Consider the following 25382-nt stretch of genomic DNA (forward strand, 5'->3'; position numbering starts at 1 on the left):
ATAGCTATATTCTCCTGCTCTTTTTTTCTCTATATTGACTTTTCTATTGGTTTTGTTGGTAAGAGAATCGTTGGACATGAGAATCGACTCGAATCGTAAGATTCAAGATCAACACCGATTCACCCATAAGATACAAATCGTTTAGCATGAATCGAATCGTAAGATGCATATCGTGAATTGTAAGATTCATATCGTGAATCGTAAGATTCTGATAACATTATGGTGCTTTAAATATGTTGTCCTTGTTGTTTTTCCTTCTGTAGGTTTCCAGCTTGTGCTGCTGATTTGATTTAGTGAATGATGGCTAACAAATTGCTATTATGTGTAAATGGTACCTAGTTCAATTAAATTGTTCATGCTTACATTTGTCGTGGTGATCTATGCAATTTTCAATTGCCCTGTTCCTTCAAAGCTTTAGTTTCTTGCTCTATAGGATTTGGGGAGGGAAAGGAGTCCTGGATAAATATTTTTTCAGAGTTCCTATCCAGCTGTAGATTTTGAATGTAAAGAATATTGCCTTTTCTTTCCTGTCTAAAATTTTCAGAATCCTGTTGGTGCATCATTTAATGTAATCTTTATTTGCTTTGAACTTCTTATAGTTATAGAACTTCCACTACATGGTTAATAGGGATTGTTATGGCTCAATTGCAGATCCAGAGACTAAGTGGAGTTGATTCTGACTTTGCCCCATTTCTGCAACATGCAGGGGTCCCTTCTGTTGATATATATTATGGAAGAGGTACATTTCTTGGATGTGAGTTGTAACTTAGCAAATATTTATATTAATCCTGATTCTGGGTCACAGACATTTCAAATCTGCTTGTAGAATTGAACTTTTAACTTTTTTTTATTTGGTCAGAATCTAAGGCCGTATTTGGTTGGCCTAATGTGATGCCATGTAATCAGAGGCATTTCTGATGTAATGTTTACACTAGAAACACATTTGATTATATTACATTATGTTTCATTACGGCTTACCAAACATAGCCCAAGTGGAGTAATTTCATGGATTTTTGAGAAATATTCTCTCCTTTACCATGCAAGAGTTTTTCCTCCTTTTTTTTCTTTCTTTTTTTTTTTTTTTGCTAGCCTAAAAAGAATTAGTTAATTTGGGATTTGAAAAATGCCCTTGCTAGTATGCTTGATGCATTTGGAGGATCACTTAGGACAGGAATTAGGTTAATTTTTAGGGCCTTTTCTTTGCCTTTCTCTCAGAGGACTGCTTTGGTGCCATATCAATTTCTTACAATGATACTTTCCCCACATTCAGGCAGGACCTTAGTGTGGCAAGATATTATTTAATGTTCTTGTGGTTTATGGAAAGTTATCACTGTTACTTCAGGAGTGATATGAGGTTTGAGTGCTATAAACAGTCTGGTGATGTGATTAATTTTTTGCTTTAGATTTCCCTGTATATCACACTGCTTTTGACTCCTATGAGTGGATGACAAACTATGGAGATCCTTTGTTCCATCGTCATGTTGCTGGTTAGTTGTTTCTTCTGCCAACATGTGTGAATACAATAGTTCAATTTAGAGACTTGTCAGATAAAGGACAAGGCTAGTCATCAAAGTTTTAATTGTAATATAGCTTGTATGATTTATGTTGGTTTAGTTGCTGGAGTGTGGGGACTTGTAGCCCTTCAACTGGCTGATGACTCTGTTCTTCCTTTTGATTACCTCTCTTATGCAGAGCAGTTAAAGGTATGCATCTATCTTTTTATTGTATATCTGGCTAAAATAGCAGTTAATTATTTGGTATCATGCTATGGTAGTTGACCTTTTTATTTTTCTTTTTGGGCAAAAATTCTAAGATTTGATTTTTAAAGATATTGCGAGAAAGACAAGTGTTATTTGTTTTGGATCAAGTGATTAGAATCTTGCCAGTAGTAGAGATGATTTCATCTTAAAATTTTTGGATAGTCATGTCTATTAGGAAACGTCTATCTTTCAAAAGAAATGCTTCTTTCTTGTAACTCTTCTTATTATAGGATTTCCATTTACATATGCACGAAATTCAATAATTTAAATATAATATCTAACAAACGAAATATAGAGAGAAGAATTTGAAGTTTACATGGCATTATCATCAATATCATAGTGGGAAATCAGATGTAATGTTTGACAATTTAACTAACAGGTGTCCTTACTGATGGCTGTACAATCGGTGCTTTTTGTTGTGTGCCAGTGCTTTGTCTTTTCCTTTTTAGGGGCTAAAAGAAATAAGAAGGAACAAATTGGCTAATCAATTTTGGGGAAAAAGTTGGGCAGTGGATATTTGTGTTCTACAGTTATTTTTCAATTGTGTCTACATCTTTAAATGAAATTGGCCTTTTGTGGTTTCCCTCATCCTGTCAGGGGCATAAAGATGTCTTGAGCAATTTATTGGACCACCAAAGCATATCCCTTAATCCTTTAATCACTTCAATACAAAGACTTGCCTTGGCTGCTAAAGAGGCTGAAAATGAAGCAAAGGTAAGATGTGGAAAAAGGTGATCAAGACTTTGCATTTTAAGACATGAATAATTTGTGCTTATCTTCATTGTGGAGTGATTTGCTCTGCCCATTTGCGTTAATTGCTTTTTCTTGCTCTTATTTAATTCTGGGGCATTTGCCTTTTTGAGTGTAGCAACTTAGATGGCAAGAAAGTAGGGGTGAGTTTGTAGCCTTGAAGTTACGTGGATTAAACGATCGCTTGATGCTTGCTGAAAGAGGCTTCTTAGATGCAGATGGGCTGCAAGGAAGGAATTGGTTTAAACATCTCGTAAGTGCATTTGCCTTTAGCTAATTACTAGAACTAACGGCAGGACTTTAAATGAGTTGTGCTCCGCTTGAGCTCTGTTCAAGCTTAAAATTAAGCTTATCAAATGAGTTTTCTCCAAGCCGACACTTGAGCAATTCATGAATGGTGTAAGCTAGAGTCCTATTGATGGGTTGTCAAAATGGAATAGAATTAGTGACCAAGAAAGGGGCAGTGAACTGTAGCCAAAGCCTTAAAAAATCCTTTCTAGTTGATGATATGACCATTGGAATATTTGTTTTGTTGAATATCACTACATGAAGCTCAAATGAGACATATCACCTCTATTTGATCAAAGAATACCGTATCGCGCTTGATAAATAAAATTATTCTGTAGAAAAAAATTGTCAATCATCTGTAGATTTAGCGTAGTATATGTACATAAATTAGTACTACATATAACTCGGTTTGCATCATTTGTAGATTTACGGGCCACCGGGTGACTATGAAAGTAAACTAGAGTTCTTCCCCAGTATAGCAGATGCTATTTCTCGATCCAAGAACATTGGTCGACAGGATGGTCAGGCAGCCATTCAGCATGAGATATGGAGAGTTGCCAGAGCCATTGAAAGGGCTGCTGGTGCTCTTAAAGGACAACTCACCTAAAGATTGGTGGAAAAAGCTTGCATCTAAACGAGGCATTAAGTTGTATATATGAGTTGTATATTTCTTTCACCGTTTAATGTATCTGTCTGAACATTCATAGTTCTTGTAAATTACATTTCGGAATCAATGAAATCTACAGTTAATTTTTTCCGCCTCTACTTCATTCCATTTTGAGCTAGGAATGCAATTCTTGAAAAATATATATTTTTTCCGTTTGGTTCAGGAATCACAAGGAATCTAAATACTGATAATTTTTTATTTGAGTTTTTATTCAAATAGCTTTTATTTTAAGATCATTTTTAAATTTTTATTTGGAGTATGTTCAAGTTCAACATTGAGGTTAACATTATATTTTGAAAAATGATTTTTTTTTTTTTTTTTTTTGAGAAAGCCGAAAGGATTGAAAAAGGTAGTTTGGAAATATTTATAATTAATACTATTTTCTTTTTTTGAAAATGTAAACCTTATATCAACACATGAGGAACGATACTTCCGCTCTAAAAAGTTAAATATAAGTACACTGATTTGCTGACCTTTTCACAAAATTAAAAGAGGTACACGTAAGCTCTCCTGATAAGGTTTTACAATCCAAAATAACTACCAAGTTTGCTTCATAGCTTGAATCACTTACAAACAATCTAAATCAAGCTCAATACCAATCCCATCAAGCCCTTTCCACTCCAGCCATGACAGAGCTTTCCTAACACCAATTGCTACAGCTAGCAACGGATTATGAGCTCCCGTAACTGTCATTAACTTACCGTCCATGATTTACTCCTATATTATCACAAAGAAATATAAAACAAAATTAATTTAACCTTCGTTATCTCTATACTATTAACATGGAAAACTTAGGGGAAAATAACCCCTTTGAATTTAAACATTAATTATTTTGGAGAAAAAAAAATCAAATTTTCAATTATTGTAATAAATTGAAAAATAATGGTTCAAAAATATATTAAAAAAAAAGAAAAGAGAAGGAAGTTGTAACTTTAATTAAAAGTCAAGATTTCAATTACTATAAATTTACAAGAAACGAAAAATAGTGGGGTTAAAATTTATACAATTATTATAAAACCAATTTATGCGCACCAGGTAGGGATCGAACCTACGACTTTCTGCTTAGGAAACAGACGCTCTATCCACTGAGCTACAGGTGCATCTGGAAATATATGTGCTATTTAATTATTTGGATATTCTGTCTAAAGAATTCAAAAGAATTAAAGCGGCAAAAGTAGAAGATTAAACCGAGAGTTTCAATCGCCAGAGAGGTAGAGAGGAAATGGAAGAATCAATCGGTAAATTTAGCAAAAGGCTAACATCGTTCTGCAACCATCTTCAGACCAGCTGCGACGCCATCAAACAGTCAGTTGACCGCCGTCCCATCCCTCTCGGTAACTCTATTATTTTTGGTTCCTGAAAAAAACTATTTCCCTTTTCATTTGTCTCCGCTCTCCAACAAGAACATTTCGCTCTTAATTGTTACAATTGAATCAGATTCGGCGTCCTCTACCTTCATACAATGCCTGAATCGTCGCGTTTCAACTGCCAGTAGCGATCTAAACCTGCTCGAATCCATGTCGTTTGGTACTGTTTCCTTTGAAGAGCTATTAGGTCATTGTAGTGAAGTTTACAAGAAGAATCAAAGCGATCTTCTTCAACTCGAAGATCGTCTTAAGAGCTTCGGCTATGTTCCTGGTACCTCAATTTCTTAATTTACCTGTTTGTTTCCTTAGAAAATTGTACCTAGAAACTAAAATCTATAGGTAATTATTAGAGGTCGAGGTAGAGGTCGAGATCAATATGGACGATGATGATTCCAGTACTGGATTGGACCTTCCTTCTTATAGCGGAACTGCATCTGCAGCGAGTTCAATTATGAAGAGTTTGGAAGAGGATCCTCTGTATCCTGATTTTGTTTCTGTTTAGCTTATTTTCATTTTCTTTCTTTTGGCCAATAGTTTTAATCTTTATCGTTTAGTAACATAAAATTTGATTAAATTGAACTGGATTTATGTGTTTCTACGTTTCCAAAGTGGTAAACTAAGTAAAGTTCAGCTCTTCTTAAATCCATCTAGTTTGCAGTCTATTGTTAGTTGTAATGTCTTCAATTTTGCTGAGGAGAGTTCATTAGAGGTTCTGTTACTGTCAATGGCCGTAAGTCGTATATTCCTATTAATGCACTTGTACTATTTTATCTTCCTTTATTTTCTTTAGAATGGATGATTCATTGAGTTTAAAGAGTCTAGGCCTTTCAGACGTTTGTCTTGCCACTTTAGCATCTAAAGGTGAGTGTTGCTTTACCTGATGGGTATGTAATAGATGCTCCAAGAACTCCTTAGATATACTCTTTTCTTGGCTACACTTTAATAGTTACTTATTTATTTGTACTTCTTACGAACTTGCAGCAAAGAGTGAGATTGATGATCCTGATATTTTTGTGGAAGAACCAGTGAAGTAAGTTGTTGAATATTGTTAGTCATTTATGTTGCTCAAGGAGCTTTGAATATTAATTTGCTTGCATTCTAAAATTATCCTATTTTTAGGCATTTTGGTAACAAGCATCATGGCATAAGTGGTCCAGACCAAAATGCAGCAAAAGCCCTAGGAGTAATTGAAGGTAATTCTTATTTAATTATCATTTCATTTTTCAATCAATATCAAGATCAAATGCTTACATTGTTATCATATATTGTGAAATCATGTGGCAATGGAAGGTGGTGTGAAGCCAGCTGATGCTGTAAGGCCAATCATAGAGGTATCAAAAGATGGTTATGAAAGTTTGCCATCCTATATGAAAAGTCTTACATCATGGGAGGTATGTATTTATCTTCTGTGTTCAAATAATTCTAAACATTTCACATCTAATGCATACTTTTAGAATACATGCCGTCTAAAGTAATCTATGGTTGATTGGGGAAGTGCCATGTTTGCATGGGAAGATATAAAATTGCTGGTGTTTAGTACTACTGTAAAACACATATCAAATTTACAAGGCAAATGGTTTTCATTGAATAGTATGCCTACACTCGTATAAAAGAGAGAGGGTACCTTATTGAAAAAGCTGGGTTTTGTGGATCACTGAAGAGAACTTCTTCTGGTATTACATTTTCCATGAGCTTGTCTCAATTGCATTTTTTTAGTTTTTGATTTGTGTATTACATATTTTTTCAACATATTTTGGCTGAAGTACTATTTGCTTGGCGAAAGAAGTTTTGTTTTTCAGCTGAGATCCCTTTTTATTTGACTCTATAAGACATTGGGTTGACAACCAACCAAGTTTTTGCGTAATCTTTTGCTTTATATTGCAGGATTTGGTAGCTGCTGTTGAGAAAATTAACTCAAGCCTGAGAGAGAAGGAGAAGACCAAGGGAAGTAGCCATTTCCAGCAAGATGAAATTGCATCGTTGGGACTGGGTATGTATAATATCAGCTGTTATTAATATTTTCAAAAAAAATTTTTTTTTTCTTTTTGAGTATTGGAGGAGGGGAATTCGAATCTAGAACTATTGTCAAGCTACGTATGCACTTATCAACAGGCCAATGCCTTGGTATGCAATATTTTCAAAAAATAATTAAAAATGGCCTAAGGTTTAGGTTTCAAAATTAGTCAAGTTGACGTCCAGTTGGACTTTAATATATAATTTATCTTATATTGTGTGTTAATTATAGCATAATAGAATTTTTTTTTTAAAAAAAAAACGAAAATTTTAATATCAAATTAAGGAGCATCTCTTCATTTGGGAATAGACCCGTTACTATTAAAATAATAATAATAATAATTTTTCACAGAAACAATATTTGGTGGTTATTGTAGGGCCTAAGGCAAGAACTTATTTGCTGCTGCTGATGCGAATGAATCGGTTGGTGGTTGAGACAATCGATGGTTTGATTTCCTACAAGGTTTTGTCGATGAGATAAGACAGGAAAAAATAGCTTTATATATTCAAATTCTTTCATCTCAAATTTCTCCATTGAGTACTTCATTACATTTTGGAACTCTGCTAAAATCCAATGAGATTTATATTATCAACGTACACAGCAATAACAACAAATTTAGATATTGACCTTTTTATAAAAATACATGGACAAATTAGATCATTTATGTAATCTTCCTTTATCAGATTGATCTTTATATGCTTTAGGCATTTTAAATCCTTCAAGGACTTTTATATACTTTCATATATTTTGGCATTAATGAGTACATAATCAACATGGCATATTATCTCTTGCCACTTATTCACACTCACATTTCACATTATATGTTACAGCATTCACTTCAGGGATAAAATAAATTTAATTGAGTAGATTTTATGTTGTGACATCTTTTATATCATGATTATAAATGTCATTATTTTTTGTTTGTACCCAGTACTGTGATATACTAATTCATTTACTTCAAGGAATGAAAACAAATCTTATTATGTAAATTAAATGCTTATGAAACAAATCTTATTATGTAAATTAAATGCTTAATTTTTTTTTGATAATATTGCTGCAGGGGCATATTCAAAAGTACAAAATATTATTCTCGTTCCATGAATAAAATAAGTGGATATTTAATTGTTAAATATCTAGGGGAAGAAAATTATTTCTTTAGTGCAATTTCGACAGATTCCTTGATTTTCTTCTTTATTGTGTCTTCAAGAAACATGATATCCACATATAAAGATAAATAATTTATTCTCAATATATATTAAATGTCACAAATCCAATTTTATAGGATTTGACATGATAAAACAAAATAGCATATTAATTTGATTTTAGAATTTTATTTTATATAATCATCAATCAAATATAAAATCAATTTATATTTATACTTCAAATATAAATATATACGGTTGTCGCAAATTATAAATTATCATCTCTTTATCAGATTTCATCAAGAAAGCATCATAGAAATTGATCAAGAAAGCGATACTACAAAATCAAAGAAGTGTTGGAACAAATTCATATAATTTGGCTAAAGCAATATTATGTTTAGGGAAATTGCAGAAAACACCTGAAGCTATTAACCAGAACATACACTTGCAAAAAATACACATTAAGGGACAAGCAAAAGACTAGTAGTAGGAAAGAGCAGAGGGAAGTGCTACAAAAACCAATTCTGGACTGTAAAGCATTACAATTCTTTTACATGAATCCTAAAGCCCAGAAGCGTAAATTCAACCAATAATTTTACAAGCCGATCCCCGAGAAAACTGGCGACAAGAAAAAAATAAGGACAAGAATTGAAATTGTCAAATGCAACCAACTATACCCGGTATACATCCCCTAGTCAAAATCCTGTTATGTACTTTGCTAAATTACACTGGAGGAGTTGTATAATGGTAAACCACCAATCTCTAAAAGCAAGGAGGTACCCTCCCTCTCTCTCTCTCTCTCTTTCACTTAGGTGGTAAAGCAAAGGAGAGGAGCTCATCAATTCATAATACCACACTACATATGCGAGATCACAGCCTCTCCCCTTCCCATTCCCATTCCCCACCTTCCTGCATATCTTAAAAAAATAAAAAAAATAAAAAAAGAAAAAGGGAAACATATATCCTACAGGAACCACATCTCACTTTACTTTTGAGCTTCATTTGTTTCCTTTCCTTTCTTCTCTTCGATTCAATTACGAGCATTTCCATAATACACAATAAATTGTGCAGGTGGAGGATCATCAGCTCTTGCCTAATTGTATATTTTAACCGGCTTCTCAAACGTATGACGGTTCTGCAATATTTTCAAACCAAAACAATACATTACAATAAATCAGCCACATGATAACTTGCACCATTTCCTGTAATGGACTCAAGTTTCTGTTGTTGCTAAACAAATGGCTGTAAAATACAACGGGTAATCTTGTTATTCTCAATAACTCTGACATGCATTAAGCAGCATGGAAGCAAAACATACCTGGTTTACCGCATAAGACCTCTTAGGCGTATTATCAGAATGCTCCAACCCAAGGTACTGTTCCCAAGCACCATAAACATCTCTTCTCTGAATTATTTTTAAAAAAAAATAAATAAATAAATATCAATTTAATAATCAGTGTGTTGGAAGAAATGCTCATAGCAGCACCTGAAAACGGGTGAACACTATGTCAGAATCCTGCAGATACTCTGGACGGCCAAGAGACAGGAATGCAAATTTCCACTGACCAACAAAGGTGATAGAAACCAAGTTAGTAATTGAAAGACGTGCACCAAACTAAAAGAACAAAAAAACTTAACAAATCAATGCACAATAATTAATGAGCTGCCAAGCAAGAATGACAGGCACGCCTGGTCTCAATGGTTATCCTCTTTCCCATGCTTTACAAGTGCATATTCATTTCTTAATTATGCAAGATAGGAAGAGTTCATATTTTTTAAGATACCTTAGCAAATTCCTCATCAGGAACCAGCAATTTTTTCTGTATCCGCACTTTAACTTCAGCTAAGGTTTCACCTTCATGAATAACCAAGAAAAATGGCTCTCCAAAATTCTGTACTTGCTGTTGAGGAGACAAAAGGTAATAGCACATGAGAAATGAAAAGGTCATGCAATTTAGCAACCATTTTGTAGCAACCAAATGGCTAGTAACAGGTATAGGGTAATCAGTCTATAAATGCTCCAATACCATTTGATTCTGCGCGGTCTCCTTTGTGAAATGATAAACATGAATCAAACGATCGTGGGGCCCAAGATTCTTCTCTTCTTCTGGGATCTGTGCAGAGCAAGAGAGATAAAGGAAGAAGATATTAGCTTAAAGCAAGACCACTGCAATAAACATTTCATTATGCATTTGCTTAAGCATCCTAGTACATAAGCAATTAACAAAGGATCTCTCCTCCATGTCAACCTTTGCTGCTAGACAGACACTAAAGTCAATTGGCATTTGATATTAGTCAGTTAAGTTTAAAAATGATACATGCTACTGCGAAGATAAAAATCTTAACTCTATCTGAGAAAAATTGAGTCGACCAGCAAAAGTCATTAATGATCTTGAAAACATTTTGCAGCTCATAGTAAATTGGATAAGTCGTACGCTTTACAGGCTTAGTAGAGCACCATGGTTTCTATTTCATTCAACAGGCCCAGCCAGCAAAATATGTGCCAAGTTACATAGGGTATCAGACCTCAATCATCAACTAATGTTTGTAATGCATCAACATACTTTATAAATGCATTGAAGTACAAGTATTACAATTCTATTTGACAAGCACCTCCAAACGCAATATCTCAAAATTCTCTCTCCCTCAATGCACATGTGCTTGTGCTTAGTTCAAGGGCCATTCTAACTCACACCTATATCTATCACTAACACAAGCACACGCAGGCTTACATATCCATCCCCTATGTCTAAGTTTAAACTTGCATCAGTATCTAATGATCCTATAGAATATATTTAGTGGATCAAGGGAGATTGACAGTAACACATAGACACATTCAAGAATATAACTGTAAGTTTGTAAGAACACAAGAAACATGGAAAAAGGATCTTGCCTCCTCTGCACGCAATGTCCAATACTGGTCATTTATATTCTCAATTTTTTCATTGGGAGGAAAGATCTGCACAAGTACGATAACAGAGTAGACAAGTTATGAATAAAGGTGGAAGAGCACATTAAAAATATTATTATTAAAAGAAAGAAATTGAAATTCCTTATCAATAACATATATTATCACCAAAAGCAAACATTATTGAAGCACCATTACATATTGCGAATCGTCCAGCAATTGTTAAATGAGGAAAGATAACTGTTTTCTAGTAGCAGCCAAACCTCGGTAACTAGGTCACTACCTTATAAATTTTGTGGTAGAAAACTTCAAGAAGTCGAAGTTCTGCATTTGGATGAGATAACTCCACCTGTTTCAAAGGAAATACAGTTAGATATTTTTATTAAGGCAACTATACATCATTAGGAGGAATATACAAGAAAGATATCCAGTCAAAGGTATAATCCTATATAGTGGAAACGTCTACGAACCCACTATTTTGAGAACTAACAAAACTTGTCAGCAATGATTGAGGTAATGTGATTTTCTATATTATAGAGCACTTTCTAGATCAAAATCAGCACAAATAATGCAAAGCTGTAGAGAGAAAGGTCTTACCTTTGTTTTCAGTTCATTAATCACATCCCCCACAGTGCTCTGTTTCGGTAATCTAATATTATGAATTACAACCTGCAAATGGTTGCTGCCAGATCAAAAATAATTCTAAAAGAAGCCCCAGAAAAAGGCAGTACCAATAATTTACCTCATCTTTAGTAGCATGATGGAAAGCAACTTTCAGATTTTTTAGACCTTGCAATTCAGGAAGAGGAATGTCCAGAACTTCATAATACAAAATATCAGAGGTCTGTGAAAAGGGGAAAAACACCAACATTATAGGCTATGTGATATTACATTATCGGAGCAAGACAGTAATTTCACTAGTCAATGGGGACTACCTGATTGTAGTGAACTAACATATCTGACAAATGCTCCACTCCTCGATATTTAATTGGTTGGGGCTTAGGCTGCTGAGAATAGCAGTTGTGAGATGTTAACCTAATTTTGGAAGGATCATCTAAACCAATTTGGCGAGCTACTCTTTCCACAACGTCATCATATGTATGTAGCTTCGACCTTGAAAATCATCAAGGCTAGATTATGAGTATCTACAGCACTAAGGTTTTTTAAATGAGGCAAAACACTGTTTAATATACAAGTGCTTACAACTCTAGACAAAAATCATCCTCCTTGGGCTTCTCCAGTGATCGGAAATGAACTATCTATAAAGGATCAAATCACAAAAGAACTAAATTCATAATTGAAAATATCAAAGAAAACTTTTACTGATATTAAATAGCATATTTCAACAATAGATATCAGATAACTGTATAGGTCTCAAATACAACAGGGAGTCTCAAAAGTCAGTTGCTCATGCAAAAATTGAAATGTTACTCCAAACCAAGCAATAATGGACACATCAATAAGACAATGGGAAGTAGGATTTCACATTAATATCATCTCATCTTTTCAAAATTCACTCGGCAACTTACTAATACAGCTGTGTCAACAAGATATAATATGATTAAACAGTGCACAACCAACGAGGAAGCATCCTTACAACAGACTAGGTAAGATCATAATTTAGCAACCTACTTAATCATACTGCTGTATATTTGTACTCTATTCTCTGTCTCTCTTTCCTCCCAACCCCGCCCCCCCACCCCCTCTCTCTCTCTCTCTAAAACCCCACAAAAAAAAAAAAAAAAGCTTTCCTTCTTAATGAGTCACCAGCCAAATGCCATTTGAGAGTTCTAATAATTCACCTGCCGATTGTGCACATATTCTAAAAATGAAGGCACATCCGGGTATCTGCAATCTTCTTCGCCCTCAAGAGGAGGAGATTTTTGAAAGCAAATTATGTCACCATCTTCAATCTGCAATAAAACAACAAAAGGTCCATTACCACGTCATATGACAATTTAAGACGGATCCAGCACACACGAAAAAAAAAACATACCTGACTTAACCGAAATGAGGTCCTCTTATCAAGGTGTTCACACATGACACACGGCTCAAACTTTATTTCCTGCATATAGAATAGAAGATACTTTGAACTGAGAACACAAAATCTGATGAAAAATAAAAAATTAAATTGGGCGCCTGCTACTGGACTTTCTTGCTTTACATGCTAAGTCCCACAAAAACCATGACTACTTGTGTAGATTTATGCACGTCCATGTATGCGTGTGCATATAGATATGGTAAATCTGACACAACAAACCTCATAAAGTTCAATCTCTTCATCAGGTGCAAAGCCAGCCATTTGATTAAGTTTTGCCAAAATTTCTATTGGCTTTCCAGAACTCTTCACAAAAAGCCTCCCAACATATCTGGCACCATCAAAAGATTATAACTTCAGATACAATAAATAAACGCAGTGAAGGGAAGAATAAGAAGCATTTCGCACCGTAATTCTCCTTTTTCAGGATCATAAAGCTTGAAGAAAAGAAGAATATCTTCTTTAGTTTTTTCAGGTGGAGCAATAGGACGTAAATCCTGATATATTGCACAAATTCAGTACAAGCAACAACAATCTTAAGTACTAGCATTAACATTTTATCACTGGCTGAATATAATATTACCAGCCCAAGCTCTACTTCCAGGAACAACTTCAATTCTGCATTATGAGCTTTATTTGAAACTTCCCTCAGCTGTCCAACCTACAACAACAATATGGCTATCAATGGATTGCATGATTAAATGTGTGAAGATTTAAGGCATTTAAATTGAGATAAAATAAAAGTAACGCTTCTACCGTTACATTTAATTACAATGGGTGAGTGGTGACCAAAATGCAAGTGAAGACATTAAACTAGGATAACAAGCAAAACCTTGTTCTTACAAAAGGAACAGAGGTGATGATAAGGCAGCACAAGAAACTGTGAAACGTCTAAGAGTTCTTTAAAATTTATCAAACCATTTTCATGACAAGAAATGACAATGGTCAAAACAATTATATCATTGCAACAAATACAAGCCAAGCCAAGCCAAGCCAAGCCATGCCATATGTATTGATGCCTCTGCATCTGTCATTAACTAAATTCAACAAGAAACATTGGAGTGGAGTAATTACTGATTGTGCTTCCTCCTGGGGTGTCAGTGGTCGATTGGGACGGTATGTGTGATTTTGGCGCTTTGCCCATATCCAAAATCGCTGAAATTGTACTGGCACACCAAATTCTTTGGCAACCTCTTCCTGTAAATCAGCTCAATATTAGACATATTTTCATGAAAATACTGCTTGATTGACTACACTTTAAGAAATTTGGATTTAACAATCAGCCATCAGTAGGCAGTGGCAGCTTCACACCACAACATAGTAATTAAGGGCACAAGGAGCACTAATGCGCAAAGTGCTGCTGGACCCTAGGTGCGCACCCGAGCAAGATGAGGCAAAAAAAAAATATATATATATATATATATAAGTCTGAAAATTATAGTTTAACATATCAGGAAAAAAAAAAGTAAAACATGGGAAAAACACACATAATCAGAAACAAAGGGCAACAATAACAACTAATATTTTAATTATCGGAGTTAAGATAGAAAGGAGTAGAATCGAGATGACAACAACAGCATCTAAGCCTTAATCCCAAACTAGTTGGGATCTACTATATGAACCCTTTGTTTCCATTCTCGCTAATGTCCAGAAATAGCAGATCTTTTGAAACTTCTCTCCAGATGGTTCTAGGTCTACCTCTTCACCATGTAACACCCTCAACCATTAATGCATCACACCTACAAACTGGAGCACATGGGGTTCTATTGCTCAATAGAGGCTAGATTGCAGAAGGTGAACACTAGATGGAGTGGAGGCAGGATTACAAAGCAAATCATTGGTTTTGTGTTGCATTCTTTTTCTTTTATTTATTTATTTATTATGCATACAGATGCTAGCTGGAATACTTTATATTTAAAAATAAAAAACTAGGTGACTTGTTCAAGAAAATAAGAAAATAGAAAGATGTGTGCCTCTACTCAGAGGCAATTGCCTTAGTGGCCAGCCTGAGGACATTTGAGGCATAAGCCCTTGAGCCTTAAGTAAGGCGTGCCATTAACAACCATGCACCAGAAAAGTGGGAGGAGCGCAGGCCAGGACGGGAGACTGGAATTGTCAAAACAATATCACAAGTTTAAAAATAAGGTGAATATCAAATAAGTAGGTTGTACCTTAAAAATACTAAATGGTGTCTGCTTCTGTATACGGAAATTACGGACTTTGTCATGATCTACAAGGTCAAAATATATATCTCTTCCAATCTGCTCTTTAAGGTCCTCATCTCGTGCGACCTGGATGCAACAATCAATGGCTTCAATTTTTCTTTTTATTTGAAACAGTTACCATAAGCATTCCTAATAATACTATTAAAAAATAGAGGGCAGGTGATAAATAATAACCTTTATTATAGTATAAAGGTGGGCTTGTGCTTTATATCTTCTCTTGTCTTCCTTCTCTTCTTGTTCTTTTTTTAACCTAATCTGGAAGATATTGAACGCATGAGTCTTATTTATAGATGTATGAACTTGCAGATATACGCAAAACTAATAGATATACCCTCAGGTGTTCAGCAATGTCTTTTTCATCAACATTACAAATTATCTTGTCCTTGTCACTTTCCCGTATATACACAAGCATGTAGGCGTTGGAGTATTTTGTAAACTTAAATGGAGCATTATTAAAACCGGGATTTGTCTGAGGTAGCTAGTATGAGAATAAGAAAACAAAGTCAGTTCACCGTTTATAATTGATAGCATAATAGCACCCAATGCACTTTTGGGAAAATATACCTCTTCTTCACCTCCGTATTGCTCTTCTAGTGCCCTCTTCATATCCTCTTTTGTCACCCGTTCGTCATCAAACTTGAACCTAAAATGATACCACCAAACATTAAATGGTGACAAAAAAACAAATTGTTCATACAAACACAATAAATCAGCTAGATCAAGGAGAACCCTCACGTTCCCTAACCAAGTGTGAGTGCACCACGCCGAATGACTATTTCTACACAAGTTTAGGATATAATTCCTCTAAGAAACCAAAAGTTATATGCATGGGTAAGGTGAAGCTCCAACAAAAAACATCGTGTTGTCAAATCGCAACAAAAAGGAGTTCAAAATCTTATTCAACATACAACCCGAAATTATGATGCAAAAAAATCGAATCACGAGAAAAACATCATAAAAGTCAACTAAAATGCAGATATACAACCATATATTCAAAACATAGACATGCCGAGTTGTTTCCATAATTTCTAGGGCATAAAATGTCACCATTTGAATCACATTAAAAACAGACCTCAAAAATTCTTCCTAGACACGCACCTCAAAAAAATTTTAAAAAAAAAAAAAAAAGAAAGAAAGAGAGAAATAAAGACTACAGAAAGAACATCTTAGAAAGAACCATTCCAAGTATTCAGTCAAAAACCATGATGCAAATATATAACCATATATTCAAAAGCTGAAAAATTGCAACACATAGAAATGGGAACAAAAAAAAGAGTAATAGACAACACGGAAATATGAACATGCAAAATTATTTCCACAATGTCTAGAGCAAGCAATGCTTAAAAGACTTCAAAATCTTTCTACAAATGCACCCCAATTTTCAAAAAAGAAGAAGGAAAAGAAAAGGAAAAAGAAATGAGCACAACAAAAAGAATACTAAAAGGAACCATTCCAAGTTGTAAAAAACATGATGCAAATATAAAACCATAACACAAAAAAAGACTTCAAAATCTTCCTCCATATGCCCCCCAGAAAAATTGTCAAAAAACAAAAAAGTTAAAGAAATGAGCACAAAACACAATTCTATGTATTTGATCAAAAACTATGATGCAAATATAAAACCATATATTCAAAAACTGAGAAATTGCAGCACAATTAAAAATGAAAAAAAAAAAAAAGAAAAAGAAAAAGGAAGAGAGAACATGAACGTATAGACATCCAGAATTGTTTCTACTATTTCTAGGGAATACAACGCTTACCACTGATCAGACAGGGTTGGCCTGATAAAAGCATAATAATGTCCACCATGTACCCCTCCACTATGAACCAGGACACTGTATGGGAAAAGAAGAAACTAGATGTCAAACATGCTAAAACAAATATTTCAAAAAGAAGATATTATCATGAAGCTGCAACAAAGGGAAATACAAGTACATTATATTTCAGGATTTTGATTCATGCCATCAAACATATTACTTATATGTGCCTTTCCTATATTTGCCTTCCCTTTCAAGATTCTATTCTAGTGCACAATGTAAGCATATTCAAAGAAAAAGAAATTGCAATTACTTACTCAAATAGTGAGGAAAAAAGAGATTGGGAGTCTCTAGAGATGTAATTTGGTTTGAACAATGAAAATAAACAAAATGACTTGCAAATTTAACTAGTACAGTAATGACAAATAAGCAATAAAAAAGAACTAGAAAGTTTAGCACAAGGAAGAGCTAAGAAAACCAAGAAAAAAATAGAAACAGAACCACCAAGCATAGTGTGGCCCATGCAGCACTGACACTTGGCCAGATTGAAAGCAAAAAAAGGATCAAACAGAGTGAAGACAAGAAAAGATTATGCACCAATTTAAACGTGATAATGGAAACCCACTAATCAAGATGGCTCAAGAACTTGTTAAAGCACATTAATCAAACAGTTAAAATAGAGAATGAGAAGGCACCAAAATGACTCATACCTGTGCAGAGTATAAAGGTTACGCACGCTCCTGTCAGCTTCTGGAGATAAATATTTTCCATTTTCTCTATCAAGGTCAAGTTGAAGAGGAAACTCATAGCGGTCATTGATCTAAAAGGGGAAAAAAATTGCCTATCAGTCATTACAAAACATATTCGCTTTTGGTTAATTGTTAAGAATCAATATAGCAGAGTCCAGTTACATCTGACAACAAGAGCAAGAAATAAAAGCTGATCATGTGACACGTGTAGCATAAAAACCAATATCCTAACTGACCTTCACCATGGTATCTCGCATGAAATCATATTCGAATCGCTTCAGTTGGAGTTGAAGAACTGGGGGGAAGTCAATAAACAACACACCCTTCTTAGCATCCTGTGAGAAAAATAGTTTGCAGCAGTTTCTTTCAGAATAACATTAAAGACACAAGGGGCCAAGTAGTTAAATCGAGTACTGTGACAAAGCGTCAAAACACAACCACCAAAAAGCATGATTTAGAAACATGCATGATCCCTTTTTGCAATAGCTAATAAGTCCCAATATAATGGATATATTCCATGAAAAAGCTGGAAAATTCCAGTGCTCCCACCATTATTCTTCTGGAACTATCTAAAATATTATAGCGGGCGTTGTCTAGGAACCTGATGTTTCAGCATAAAATACCAGAACCATATCTGAATGGACAATGCCAGTAAACAGCAGTATAAACTTTGAGATAAATCAAGTTCAAAAAAAAATACACACACACACAAAAAAAAAAATAATAATAAAATAAAATAAAATAAAATGGCACATCAAAAGTACATGCTCCTGACGCACATAAGGCAGGTCCCATCCATATAGTGGGGCCCACTTCTTTTGAGCAATGGTATGCATACACAAGCAATAGCTAAGAATTTTCCTACACTGAGAAATTGCCCCAAAGTTTGTTGAAACATAATCACTTTGCCTTTGGCCTATGCAAATTGAAAATTATCGCTACCATGTAATAATAATAAGCAACCAACCTGGAGGCCATGCTCTTCAGCATGGTATTTATTATCACCCTCAAGTCGTTCAACTTCCACATATTTGTCAAAAGAAGCATAAACATCCCGACAACCTTTCACATCAAGCTGGAGATCTGCCATGCAAAATTAACATATCAGCATACAACAGAAACATCAATACCATAAAGTTGTAACACGATCCATATATAAATACCATAAAACGACTCCTTTCTTGTAGATTTGTAATCCACATTTATGCACTCAATATAATTCATATGGTGGCCCTCAAATAACTGCTGTATTGTCCCCTCCACAACAGTCCCCTGGACCAGTACAAGAACAATTAATAAGTTAACCAAAATAAAAACCAACACTGATAAACAGTCACTACCTTCATCTTATCTTCTAGCTTCTCACTCAGAACCCTGTTGAGTTCTTGTACATCATGCTGCATGAATGAATCATATGTATCCCATCCAAAAGATTTGGTGAGTTCCTTGGTTGCAACACTGGTGTCATTATATTGCAGCTTATAGAATAAACTTTGTAGAGCCAAAGGAATGCTTCCTGAAGGCATGTCATTTTCAGTTGTTGGCATATGGTATACAGCCTGAAATATCCATTCTATAATAAGGTATTTTCTTTTGGTGACACGTAATACAAATCACAGTGAGCTTAGAAAAGACAAGAATTTGCAGACCTTTCTAAAGTAAGGAATGTGATACAGAGTCTGTAGGAGAGAGTTCATGTAACATGTTGCTCCTTGGTTCTTCAGTCCTACATAACCAGTCTCCTTTTTGGAGTCGTATGACCAATAATCCAGAACCTTCCGGACAGCAACTTCAGCTTCAACAATAACTGTATCATTCACAAGATATCCTCTACTGGGGTCATAAAGATCACTGAGAGGCATAAATGATGTAAAACCCCAGTCACTCTCTCGGGCATTGAACTGATGTTGTGTATCTGCATGTTTTTTTTAGAAATAAAACATGTTAAATTAATAACCAAGCCCTTAACAATATTCATTTGAATAATAACCAAGCCCACAACTATCTTTGCTTGCTTGAAAGCATCAAATAAAGTTGATCTCACAATTACACTCGGATATATTTCTTTACATTTTAAGTGATACACAGCCCAACTCAATCAACCTTTTCACATTTTTGCTGAATCACGCAGTTCGGCAGTTCAAGGTAAGAAGCCAATTTCACTGTTACCTATCCCCCTGCCCCTGCCCCTGCCCCTGCCCCTGCCAACTCTTCAACCACACCACCCCACCCCACCCGCAAAAAATAAAAACAATAGTTTTATCAAGTAGCTAGCCAGGTAATAGGCACTTGGAAAACTTAAGAGAGAAGTTTCTTAGGCTAAGCCAAACATCGAAAGAACTGAATCCATTAAAATATGCAACTGACAGTGTCTGTGGGTTGCCAATTTTTACAATGGTATACATATATGCTCATTGTACAATCGGATGTCATATAATTCAAGCTTCATTCCAAGAATCAGATATTCTCAAATATAAGAGACTAGAGCTTATCATTGATAATCTACTATCAATGATAGAATCAACTACCATTCCTGATATACTCAAAAGCATGGGGATCAAATCTATCATAAATCATTAATGTATAATAGAATCAAATCTACCATTCCTGTAATCAGTCATCAATTACAATTAAAGTGAAGCATTAATTACTTACAATTAATACAAACAACATGTGCTTTACAGGAACCATAATTATGGACTAAAGCAACATCTACAAGATTGCATCAGCATTGACTTTAATCATACTATTCCCTTGCCATAAATTAATGGAGACAAACTACCAACTTTAAAGGATAATTCTAATAACAAACAAACATGTTGAATGTGCACAGCAAGGAAGATACCTTTTCTAATGGAGTACTTGTTATGGATTTGATTGACCACAGCCAAACTGAATTGTGCATATCTACTCCATCCATACGGCAATGTGGCAGAATCTGCTACATCCAAATACATAGACAAGTGGTCCACATTGTTTCCCTTTGGAAAAATTAGTATCCGCCTGCCAGAAACCAACCAGGCAAAATGCAAATTCAATCACAAGCAGATGGTCGCAACAACCATTGCAGCTCATAAATATGTTTGGTTACCAAAAGAATGATGTGTTCTACTACCATTTGTAACCGCCAACAATGAATAAGTCAGAATAGTGCTTTTTAGTGTTCAGCCTAGAGAAATTCTCAATTGTCCAAGTGAATTTCATGGATGGAGGATCCTCCGCTGGTTGATTCTCCACGGTACTAGCTGGCTCGGCTTGTGCCACTACTATCACATTAAAAACAAACAAACAATTAGCACCAAATTCAAAACCCTAACACCATAACCAATCAATCATAGTATAATGCCCAAACAACCACAAAAATGAAGCATCTACTAATTGCAGATCCACATGATCACATGCAACGAATTAAAAAACAATAAAATTAAGAAAAGTATCAAAGTCTCTAACCTTCCATAGGCTGTGGACCCTCAACCAAATCTGAATGCGGCACGAGCATCTCCTCGTCTTCTTGCTACGAATCCAAAAACATGCAAAATCAAAGCTGTGATCGAGGAAAACAGTAGCTTTATACCACTAAATCAAAACCCTAGATACGCCAAAAACTATCAGCAGAAACAAAAATCTCATCTCGATTCAAGCCAATCCACAACCTTTCTCAATCCTCCACCAAAGCCTTAAACGATCCATAAAAACCTCAAACCAAATGCAAAATGAACCAAAACGACATGGCATACACGGCTAGATAAAATTAGCGTGCAGAGAGAAAGAGATGAGGTGTGTGGTAACTTACATCTAACGGTGCTGGAGTCATCATAGTCATGGGTGGAGAGATTGAAACCGTTCGATCGGCAAATCTGAGAATCGAAACCAAAACCGAAAGCAAATAATGGGAAAAGAAGAGAAAAAACAGTGAGAGATAATAAACAGAGAGAGAGGGAAAAGAAGCAAAAGCGGGCTCTGCAAGGAGAGACTCGCGAAGGAACTGGCTACAGAGAAAGGGATGGGAGTTTTACTTGTATGAGGGCATTTCTGTCATTTTATTATGTGTGACAGGGGTAATTAGAGAAAAAATGGAAACATTTTTTGGAAACATTTTTTGGGATTGTTATTGTGGCTGCGGTGAATACTTGGATGGCGAATGACCAATCAGAGAGCGACAAATCACTGAATGTGTTAGTGACGTACGGATTGGTGACGTGGCAGAGGGTCACGTGCGTAGTGAGAGGTCGGTGACACAGTCTATTTCTTTCCTAGGACTGCTTGAATATAATTCGCTGTTTGATCTTTTACTGCAGTAACTTATTAATGTAAAAAAATTACAAAAGGGAAAAAGACAATAAAGGGTACAAAGGCGTGTAGGTTCGCACCTCGGTGTGTCTCTGGCATGTAATTATCTTCATCAATATATCCACAAACACTTCAGGTCTGTTATGCTAAAGTTCAAACGATATAGTACGTTTAAAAATGACCACGGTTGGATTTTGATATCGGATTTGCTAAAATCAGCATTAAATCGTTATTAATAATTTTAGTTTTAAATCGTAATTAAAATCGTATATTTAATATTTGATTTAAGTTTTTAATTTTTTGAAACCGTGAATACATATTTTTTAAAAAAACTCTTAATTTATTTTTTTGTTTTATTATGATTTTTTAAAATAATTTTTAAGAATTTTTATTAAATTGGTTTTTTTTTCAATGATAATATTTATTATTATTATTCATTCAAGTTATAAATCTAAAAGTATTTTAAAAAATTTAAAATATATTATATAATTTTATTTTAAAATTGAAATAAAACCGAAATTTGCAGTTCCAAAACCGCCTAAAAGTGGTTCGATTTCGATTTCACATTTTTATAATCGGAATCAGAAATTTTGAAATAGAAATTGGTGATTCTGGAACCATGATAATACTAGTTTTTTTTTATTTTTAACGTTTTATGAAAAAATACTCAAACAGGTAATAATTAAATACTATTAAAATAAATAAAAGCTACCAAAACAACTAATTTTTTCAAATAAACCCTAATTCTTGTAGTAGCTATTAGATTTGGACAATTTATATAGCAGTTTAAAATGAAAATGTTGAGTAAAAAAGTCATTTGATAAGATGTTAATTTTAAAATGATAAAAAAGTAAAAGGAAAGATATTATATTACAGTAGGACTTGTTGAATATTTGAAAATAACGAGTACAAGTGTCAAAAAATTATTCATTAATTATTGTGAAACGTTAAACGCTAAACATTAAATGGAATAGTGTTCCTTTAACTTTTAAAAGTTTTACTATATAAATTAAATTACTGAATAATATACTAATAAAAATAGTATTTTGAGCTAATCAAGACTCTAACAATATATTTATATTTATCTATGAATCTATCTATATCATCTATACTTCTATACTATATATAAATGTGAAAAACAGAAGGGAAAATAATAAGATTTCTGATAGTGTCTTTAATGAAATTTCAAATGTGATAAAATAACTTTAGTCATGCGTAATTAGAAAATTACATTTATCAATTGATTCGATATAATTTATTAAAATTATTTTTTAAATAATACATATAAATAATTAAAATTTTCAAAATTTAAATTTTATTCTTTTAAAATTTATTTTCTAATAAATATATGTACTAATAAGACATTTGAAAAATTTTATGTTTTATTTTTAAATACTTATTCTATTTTAATTATAATTTAAAATCCTTTATTTTAGAATATATATATATATATATATATATATATATATATATATATATTCTTTTTATTAATATTTTTTTCTTTATATTTGTTTGATTTGTTTGGATGTATCTTTTTTAAAAATAAATTTTCAAATTGAATATACATAATATTTTATTTATAAAAGAGATGAAAAAAGAAAAAATATATTATTCTTATTAATAATTTCTCTTTACATTTGTACAATTTGATTAGATATATTTTTTAAAAAATAAATTTTCAAATAAAATACACATAATTAAACCTTTTAAATTTTTTAAATCTTTATTTTTTAAAATTTATTTTAAACAAAATTAACATACATTAGCATGGTAGTGGCAACCAGTTTAAAATTGTAATTTTAAAAATATAATATAATATTTTATTAATATATTTATATATATTGAAATTTTTTTTATTAAGTGAGTTCTGGAAAAAGTTCTATTTTTAATAATAATTTTTTTTTTTCATTACCGAATAATTTATAACTATTATTATTTTTAAGCATGTCAAATAAGCTTTATCCTTTTTAAATTTATTTTTAATAAATATATATATGATAAGAAGACATTTGAAAAATTTTATATTTTATTTTTTAAATATTTGATTCTAATAGACATGGCCGGTTCAGTGAACCGCCGGTTCCGGTTCACTGAACCGCCGGTTCGAGATGTTTAAAATTTTGAACCGGAACCGACCCTTGAACCTCCGGTTCCTGTCCGGTTCCGGTTCCAGCACGGTTTAGCACGGTTCCGGCGAACCGACGGTTCAAATTACGGTTCCGATTCGGTTCCGACATTACGCAAATTTTTAAAAAAATAATAAAATTTTGATTCCGAATTCATGAATAAATAATAAATTTAAAATGTTTAAATTTTATTAACTAAATGAATTATTATAAATTTTAAAAGAAAAACATCTATTAACTAACTTAGAACTATTATTACATTAAATTTTCAAATTTTGCTAATTTACTAATATAAAAAACTATAAATGGAATATAAAATTAATGGAATGAGTTGGAAATTATTATTTTCAAATACTAAGAAAATTATTTAAAAAATAAAATGAAGTAAATTTATGAATGGAAAAATTTGAGATTAGAGAAAGAATTTGGAATTGGATGTAAGAAAATAAAAAATAAACAATAGATGATTCCAACATTAAGGAAAATAAAGCAATAGAAAAAATAATGAACTATGGAAATTTGAGAGAATTTTAATTGAAAATAAGAGAAGAGTTAGGATATAATTGATTGTGAAATAAAAAATCATCAACTCATTATATTTATACATGTGTATCATTTATTAGTTTTCCAAATTGTCCCTTATATAATTTAGTAAATTATAGTAAATAAATAAATAAATGATTAAAATGAATAAAATTTATTTACCAAAAAATAAATAAAAAACACCTATCATATCAAAAACTATCCGTTACACTCTTTTTTTATACACTTGAAAGTATTCTTTTTATATAAATCAACTATTCATGTACCATTTTTTATATAAATTAAGTCAAAAAATGTGTATTTTTTTCACAACTTTTTATAACTTATATACCATTTTACTTCTCTTCACCATAAATCAAATCAAGTACAATAAAATCAATTGATATAAATTTTTTTATAAAAATTTTAAGCTACAATTTTTTGTGTATCCGATTCGAACCGGACCGGAACCGCCGGTTTCGGTTCATATTTTAACATCCACATGAACCTTAACCGGCCCTTGAACCGCCGGTTCCGGTTCAAAATTATGAACCGCCGGTTTCGGTCTGATTCCGATTCGTCTACAGTACGGTTCGGTTCCGATTAGAACCGAACCGGTGGCCATGCCTAGATTCTATTTTAATTATCATTAAATATTTTATTATAGAGAGAAATAAAAAAATAAAAAAGTATATTCTTTTTTTTAGTATTCATTTTTTTTTATATCTGTATAATTTGATTGGATATATTTTCTTAAAATAAATTTTAAAACAGAATCT

The 25382-nt window shown here is 33.2% G+C and overlaps 3 protein-coding genes and 1 non-coding gene across 7 annotated transcripts; 2 read left to right on the plus strand and 2 right to left on the minus strand.

The window, feature by feature from the left end:
- Window positions 1-651: 651 nt before the first annotated feature.
- LOC105648976 (putative glutamate carboxypeptidase AMP1) lies at window positions 652-3563 on the plus strand (the record flags this gene model as incomplete). Its single annotated transcript, XM_012235488.4, is given in 6 exon segments — window positions 652-739; window positions 1404-1487; window positions 1615-1703; window positions 2358-2474; window positions 2629-2763; window positions 3223-3563. Coding segments are annotated over 6 exon segments (696 nt in total), but the record flags the coding sequence as incomplete, so codon positions are not given.
- A 929-nt stretch (window positions 3564-4492) lies between these two features.
- TRNAR-CCU (transfer RNA arginine (anticodon CCU)) lies at window positions 4493-4565 on the minus strand. The gene has a single exon. It is a non-coding gene; the product is annotated as a tRNA-Arg (tRNA).
- Window positions 4566-4639: 74 nt separating this feature from the next.
- LOC105648975 (uncharacterized) lies at window positions 4640-7540 on the plus strand. Its single transcript, XM_012235486.4, has 9 exons — window positions 4640-4799; window positions 4903-5103; window positions 5183-5309; window positions 5623-5693; window positions 5814-5862; window positions 5952-6025; window positions 6123-6223; window positions 6717-6822; window positions 7223-7540. The coding sequence occupies exons 1-9, from the start codon at window positions 4688-4690 to the stop codon at window positions 7324-7326; spliced, it is 945 nt and encodes a 314-aa protein (XP_012090876.1). The 5' UTR covers window positions 4640-4687; the 3' UTR covers window positions 7327-7540.
- A 955-nt stretch (window positions 7541-8495) lies between these two features.
- UBP12 (ubiquitin-specific protease 12) lies at window positions 8496-21658 on the minus strand. 4 transcript variants are annotated; one of them, XM_012235485.4, is made up of 32 exons: window positions 21459-21658; window positions 21116-21179; window positions 20781-20928; window positions 20511-20668; window positions 19315-19580; window positions 19006-19224; window positions 18829-18937; window positions 18633-18748; window positions 17902-18000; window positions 17627-17736; window positions 16920-16994; window positions 15724-15802; window positions 15491-15637; window positions 15334-15414; window positions 15106-15225; window positions 14009-14131; window positions 13518-13595; window positions 13343-13431; window positions 13157-13265; window positions 12893-12961; window positions 12699-12809; window positions 12100-12155; window positions 11832-12009; window positions 11639-11740; window positions 11494-11565; window positions 11180-11245; window positions 10882-10947; window positions 10016-10102; window positions 9773-9889; window positions 9475-9549; window positions 9307-9393; window positions 8496-9123 (listed from the first exon to the last, which is right to left on the minus strand). In XM_012235485.4, exons 1-32 carry the CDS (start codon window positions 21486-21488, stop codon window positions 9082-9084), a joined length of 3348 nt encoding a protein of 1115 aa, XP_012090875.1. In that variant the 5' UTR covers window positions 21489-21658; the 3' UTR covers window positions 8496-9081. The 4 variants fall into 4 exon arrangements, with proteins under 4 accessions (XP_012090875.1, XP_012090874.1, XP_020540878.1 ...); XM_012235484.4 differs by having other exon boundaries at window positions 20781-20931; XM_020685219.3 differs by having other exon boundaries at window positions 21116-21209.
- Window positions 21659-25382: the final 3724 nt, after the last annotated feature.

The sequence above is a fragment of the Jatropha curcas genome, chromosome 2 (assembly GCF_041381405.1).
Source record: "Jatropha curcas cultivar XTBG-Jc1 chromosome 2, XTBG_Jcur_1.0, whole genome shotgun sequence".
Lineage (NCBI taxonomy): Eukaryota > Viridiplantae > Streptophyta > Magnoliopsida > Malpighiales > Euphorbiaceae > Jatropha > Jatropha curcas.